The following is a 6,386-nucleotide window of genomic DNA, read 5'->3' as shown; positions in this document are numbered from 1 at the left end:
CATTTTAATAACAACTAAAGGTGACACAGATACTTCATTGTGGTATAGTATTTAAATCTATGCCTAATAAACATATAATATTGCCCCTTTAAACTTATCAGTTTTGTTCTTTCCTTTCATGTAAGACCACACGAAGGATGTTTTATATGAACATGAACATTAAAGAAGACACGCACATACAAGCATACAAACAAAAATTGTGCATGAGGAAGAGAAACAGCCCGAGGGAAGAAAGCAGGGAGAGCCCGATACTTGTGTATCAAAAGCAGGGGAAGCAGGGTGGGGGGGGGGGGGGTCGCGTCAGTCTGACTCCCCACTCAACTTAAACATGCTTTTTATGCCTCCAGCGCTGCAGCTACATGACTTTCTCTCACTGTTTTTTTTTTCTTCTTCGTTTTACTCACACTGTATGCATGTGTGCATGGGTTTTGTGTGTATATGTGTGTGTGTGTGTGTGTGCCTTTCGGTTGAGCTCTGAGGAGGCCAGGGGTGGAGGCAGGCCACAAGAAAGAGCTCCCCGAGAAAATTAGAGAGGACTCCACTTAAACACTAACAGAAAACACAGAGAGAGACAGTGCGATGCTAACCACCAGCCAGACTTTAAGAGGTAAAAGAAAAAAAGCGGGATGAAAAATAAATAAATAAATTGATGATGTTGGTATGAAACATGTGTTTATTTGGTTGGGAGGGGGGTTATAACTGAGGAGTCTTATGGAAACAAACACACTTCTCCTTGAATGGAGTGCTACAGTAATTATTACTATCACTCTATTGGCAAAGATTATAAAAAGTTCAAGGTAAAACGTATTCACAAGCCAACACTGAGCACACAAGTAGGTAATCGTCGCTTTTATGAAATCACACGTTTCTTGAGCATGATGGAGAGGAAAAAAAGGATGAGGGAGAAAGATGCAAAGTTGGTGGGACCTCCAACGATGTCTCACTGTCAGGAATTTTGTTGTTTATTTAAACTGTAATCTTTTCCAGTGGCTGTCAGGCCTGAAGATTCATGTGTTTGTATATATATATATATATATATATATATATATATGTGTGTGTGTGTGTGTGTGTGTGTGTGTGTGTGTGTGTGTGTGTGTGTGTGTGTGTGTGTGTGAGAAACAGTTCTGTTTACATGCCTATACCTACGTGTGTGTTTCTTTTTGTGTCTTCACGTGCATGCGCACCCCATCAGTGTGTGTGTGTGAAACGTCCCTGAGCCGAGTTGAATCAGGCCTGCTGTTTATTCAGAGCGTTACAAGGCCAGGAGATGTTTACAGCAGCGTATTTATCCTACTCCCCAGCTAGCCAGCATTGGATCTCTCCGTTTGCCCGACTACAGCTACAGCTAAACAAGACCTCCAACAGAGACCGGGCCCCTCCGTCTCACCCCGTCCTCTGACGCACAACAGCCAAGATGCAATAAAACTGTTTTGTAACTCCGTTATGGCCGATCAAACGTTTTGTTTTCTGACTCGACTTCTACGCATCTACTATTCTGCAGAGGATTCTTTTATTAGCCACTGATCAAGGCCTTTACAAGAACCACCCTCACAGTACTTCTCCTCCATTTCCTCTATTTTGCTTCTGTCTCCATTTGTTCACAAAAAACATTGCTTTTTATGTCATGGAGGCCTGTGAGCTCAAGGTTGTGGTTTTGGGCATAGGCCGAGACCACATTCAGCTTAAAAACATGGAGCTTTTTCTCTCTCTCTCTTACTTTTTTTTCTTTTCCCCCCATTATAACCGCAAAGTGGGAGAAAACACACATGAGAGTGCGCATATGCAAGATTTACACACATTTCCATCGAGGAGAGACAGAGAGGGGAATGATGTCTGTTGGTGGGCTACAGAACCAAATGACTGGCTGACCAGTTCAAAATTAGCTCCACTTTTTTTTCCTTTTTTTTTATTAAGGCTGAGAAAATGCCAAACGGATGATAGGAATTTTTACAGATTCCTGTGTTTGTGTGAGAGCGAGATGTACAGAGACACCACCCAGTGGGCCACAGAACGCTTCCATGTTTACAAGCAGCTGCTACACACCACTGATGTTTTCCCCATTTGTTGCACTCTGAGGATGTGCGCGCTCTCTTGGAGTGACAGAACCAGCTGCATATAGTTGTCACCGGTTGTGCATAAACAGAGGCGGAACATTGCCACCTGCGTACAGCCCTGATCCCCCACCGGGCTTTGTTCTGCCCCCGAACCAAGCTAAACAACAAACACAGAGAGAGGGAGAGAGAGAGGGAGGGAGTGAGAGAGAGAAATCACATCTCACCTCATGATGAAGTCAAACTCGGACCCTGCCAGCATGAGAACACCCAGCAATGTAGAAATGGCTCCGTCGACCACTGGGGCGAACATGTGCTCCAGCGCCACCGCTGAGCGCTTGTTTCTGTTGCCAATCGCTGTCAGGAAGCCCTGTGGCAGCGGGGGGAAAGAAGGAAAGAGAAATAAGTTGGAAATCTTTCCGATCGCACAAAATGTGTTTGCGGTGAGACCTGGCAGGCTTGGATTATTACTACGCTTCACTAAGAGATGAAATTTAAAAAAAAGACCAAATCTACTGCAAAGGTACACAGATAAAAATAATGACAGGCTCCAGAGAAACATTTTCTGTTTATCTGCTGATTTCTATTTCGAACTTTAACCAACACGTGCCCTATAGCTTTCGTCCGAGTTTTAAGTCTTACCAATGCAATGTGAACGGTAAACTCCACTCCRATGCCCACCGAGGCAATCAGGATGACCACAGGAATGGCACTGAGCTTGATGCCAATCAGGCCCATGATGCCAAACAACTCCACAGTCATCATGGCCAAGATAAACACCTGAAACACACACAAGGAAATTAAATGTTATGAACGCCTTGAGAAGGAAAAAACGCAGCTATAGGGCAGCCTTTAAATAAAAAAAATAAAATAAAACGTGGAGTTGACAAAAAATGGCATTCAGCTATACAATTTAATGCAGTGGTTGTGTCAGTTTTAATGGGGCTTTTGACAGTTGGTGTTTCTAAGATCACAACTATGTTGATTCAATTCTTCCCTCCTCAGGCTACAAGGTTCCCACTTTCCTCTCTGTCCTCCTTTGCCCTCTTTCTCATCTTCCTTCCTTGAGGTGGTGGCTCAAACAATGGACAGTATATAAGACACGGCTGTGTGGGCACACTTTCACCCCACCATTTTCATTTTAAACATACCTGCTTGTACATTTAGTTACTTTCGGCTTTGTTTGATCAGTAACAGCCTGTTTACTTTCCGTATTTTAATGCCACAGTCTTGAGAACTCGTGATAACTTGTCAACTCTTGATAAAAAAATGTTTTGTGCTATCAAAAATCCCAACGCAAACAAATAAAAACAACTTTATAACATAATTAGGAGAGATTTATTTCAAGTCAAAGGACGTTTTTGGTTTCTAAGTTGAGGTGGAGTATTTGAGAGGGGAAAATTTGATTTGTTTCTTTTTGTGTTGTTTTCTAAGACTGGTCAAACCTAAATTAGAATATCACTATTTCTGTTTGTGTGTTTAAAAAGGGGCCATCCAAACAGTGTTTTTTTAGTTGTATTAAAACAGAAGGAAGGAATAGAAGGAAGTTAATTAAAGTGCAAAAATAAGATAAAAATGGAAAACGATATAACATAGAGGTGATTGGAAAAGCTGAAAATGAGAACTGTAGGGTAGAGGGGGTTTTGACTTACAATGATGCCAGCAGTCCAGGGGTTGAGCAGCAGAATCGCACAAACCAGGAAGGTACAGGCCAGGACCACACTGATCGACAGCAGAAACCAGTGCCTGAGACCAATGTACTGCTCCCAGAACAAGAAGGGGTATCCGTTTGGGTAGTTGAGCACACCCTTACGACTGAACTCGTCGCAGATGGCACGCACACTCTCGATGGCCTCCACAAAGTCGCTGGCCTGCCGAAGGCCATTCAGGTAGAAGGGGAACTGAGCAAACTCCAGAGGCTCTGCAGCTGGGACTGCAAACAGAAAAAGCAAAGATGGTTCATCATTTTTCAGGAATACATTTTCAAAATCATCCACTCGGGATATGTTCAAGGCAAAAACAACTTACTGCGCAAATTTTCCCCTGTAGTGTCGTATTTGTCATGAATCCACTCTCTGGGGTGAGGGTAGAAGTTGGCCTGGGACGCAGCATAGCCCAGGGGGTCATTACTGACCCATACTGTCAGGTAAATGTAAAACACCTCTGGGGGGATCAAACCCTCTGCATCCACCAGCTGACGGGTGGTTAGCTAGAGAAGAACAATTCAAAAGGGACAATTAGGTTTTAAAAAAACCAACGACTATCTGACAACAGTGATATCGGTTTATTCGTTTTACAAAAAAAAGTTGTTTTTTAATCTTTCCAAAACAGCTTTTAAACATACCTGGCTGTAGTTAAAAGGGTCTTTCTTGGAGCCGGTCTGAATGAGGAGCTTATACGCCAGAGCTCCATCCTCGGTACCGTTCCTAAAGCTGTCAGCGGTGATCCTGCCTGCCTGCCAGTCAGCATCAAAAGCAGCCTGAAGACCTATGTGTGAGGTAAAACACACAACAAGGAAGAATTATTGCAGCTCTTATTTATAAATGCCTCAATTTCTATTCCCAAAAAATAAAGGTTTTCCAGACAACTGTTCACACACTCAGTGATGTTGAAAATGCAGAATATCAGGTTCCCCACCCCCCTCCCCCTTTTTAGTTGGCCCCGATTGACCGGTTAACTATTACTTCCTCTTGACTGAGCCTTTGACACATTATAACCTAAGGACACACGCATGTGCACACACACACGGAGAGATAACCCATGACCTCAACCTATCTACTGCGACACCCCTGAGCCCAGATGGAGGGCGAAAAACAGCATGAGTGAACTTTCACTCACCCCTTTGTGCATTCTCAGCCCCAAGCCCTCGGCTCATTGCTGTTTTTAGTAAAAACCTTGCTAGCCCACTCAACAAGACTCTTTTAGACGTTTTAAAATAGCCATCGAGGACAAAATATAGTTTTTCCATTACTCTCTTAAAAAATAACACTAATGTCCCCAAATTACTGATTTTTTATTTATKTATTTTTCTTACCTTTGAGCCAGTCCTGGAAGTAGTGCAGCCACATGCGGGGCAGTTTGTTGTCGCCGTCCCTGACCACGTATCTAACAGAGTTGAAAGCGTTGTGCAGCTGAATCAGCAGCCGCTGCGATCGAGCGTAGTCAAATCCGTCCATGGTGACCAGGTACATGTTGTAGAAGGAGAAGTACTTAAACTGGGCGTCTATGAAGTCGTACTCCTTGGTGTCGCGTGGCACGATGTCGGTCAGGTAAAGGCCGTCGTGCACCATGGTGGTCCCGTACAGGCTGAGACCCAGGAGGCTCAAGAAGAGGACAACCACAATGACTTTGCTCTTGGGTTTGAGGAGGAGCGGGGCGTATTTCTCCCTGGCGAAACTGGACAGGTTCCAGTGCAGGAATGGGAGCGGGACACACTTCTTCCCTGATTTGGAGTCCTCCACCTGGGCTAAGAGGTCCCTCGTGGAGCTGGAGGTAGGGGCGAAGAGCTGGGAGCCGTAGGGGTCGGGCACCGAGGTGGTGGTAGGGGAAGGTGAGACGGCTAAACGGAAAAAATACCAATGGAAAAAAAGAAACGGTTATATTTATTGAACTTGTATTTGATATGTTAACATGGTGGTAATCAGAGAGCTCATTGATACCTTGAGGCTGGGAGGTGGGGCAGACGATGATGGAGGTAGGGCTGGTGGAGATCTGTGAAGTCGGAGGCAGGATCGTGACAATGTGCTGCCCCGCGGCGTCGCACTGCGTGAACGCTTGCACCGTCGTGGTGATTTGCGTGCTGGTGGTGATTGTCGAGCCGGCGGCGTACTGGTGCGGGTGCGCTGCCCCCGTCGTGGGCGTGTGAGGCTGCTCGCTGGCGTCTGACAACTCGTGGGGCGAGAGGTGGATGACGCGGTCAGAGCAGGGGCTGTACAGGCAGCAGAGGATGTCCAAACGCTTGTCCTCACGCCGATGGAGGTCCAGACTGAGGATGGCGGGGAAGATGAGCAGCACCATGGCAAAGTTGAACACAACCACTATGGCCGCCTGGGGAGAGAAATGCAATGAAAGTTGAAAGAGAGAGAAAAAAACTTTTAAAGGGATCCATCATTAGTTGTAACATTAGACTTTATTTAATAAACATATATTTTAACTGTAAAATAAAGACTGTAAAATACTGTAGGATGTTCAGTTTTTATCATATTTCAACTAAGTTTAAAAATATATTTTAACACGGACGGAGCCATTTTATTTACACACAAAGCATTCTGGGTAAATGATGACGTAGATAGGTCATCGGTGCGAGGCTGCTAGCGAGCTATATCCACCCTGAAG

The 6,386-nt window shown here is 44.8% G+C and overlaps 1 protein-coding gene across 1 annotated transcript in view; it reads right to left on the bottom strand.

Moving 5' to 3' along the window:
• ptch2 (patched 2) overlaps positions 1 to 6,386 on the bottom strand; it is a 25,991-nt gene that overhangs the window by 3,381 nt on the left and 16,224 nt on the right. The window contains exons 14-20 of the mRNA XM_014031613.1: positions 5,711 to 6,098; positions 5,086 to 5,610; positions 4,396 to 4,538; positions 4,080 to 4,260; positions 3,704 to 3,984; positions 2,694 to 2,831; positions 2,279 to 2,421 (exon numbers count right to left, since the gene is read on the bottom strand). Of these exons, the coding sequence (XP_013887067.1) occupies positions 2,279 to 2,421; positions 2,694 to 2,831; positions 3,704 to 3,984; positions 4,080 to 4,260; positions 4,396 to 4,538; positions 5,086 to 5,610; positions 5,711 to 6,098 (1,799 nt within the window). The remainder of the gene's footprint in view (positions 1 to 2,278; positions 2,422 to 2,693; positions 2,832 to 3,703; positions 3,985 to 4,079; positions 4,261 to 4,395; positions 4,539 to 5,085; positions 5,611 to 5,710; positions 6,099 to 6,386) is intronic.

Source organism: Austrofundulus limnaeus, unplaced genomic scaffold (assembly GCF_001266775.1).
Source record: "Austrofundulus limnaeus strain Quisiro unplaced genomic scaffold, Austrofundulus_limnaeus-1.0 Scaffold6, whole genome shotgun sequence".
NCBI lineage: Eukaryota > Metazoa > Chordata > Actinopteri > Cyprinodontiformes > Rivulidae > Austrofundulus > Austrofundulus limnaeus.
The sequence above is the reverse complement of the archived record's forward strand: the minus strand, read 5'-3'. Positions and strand labels throughout refer to the sequence as shown.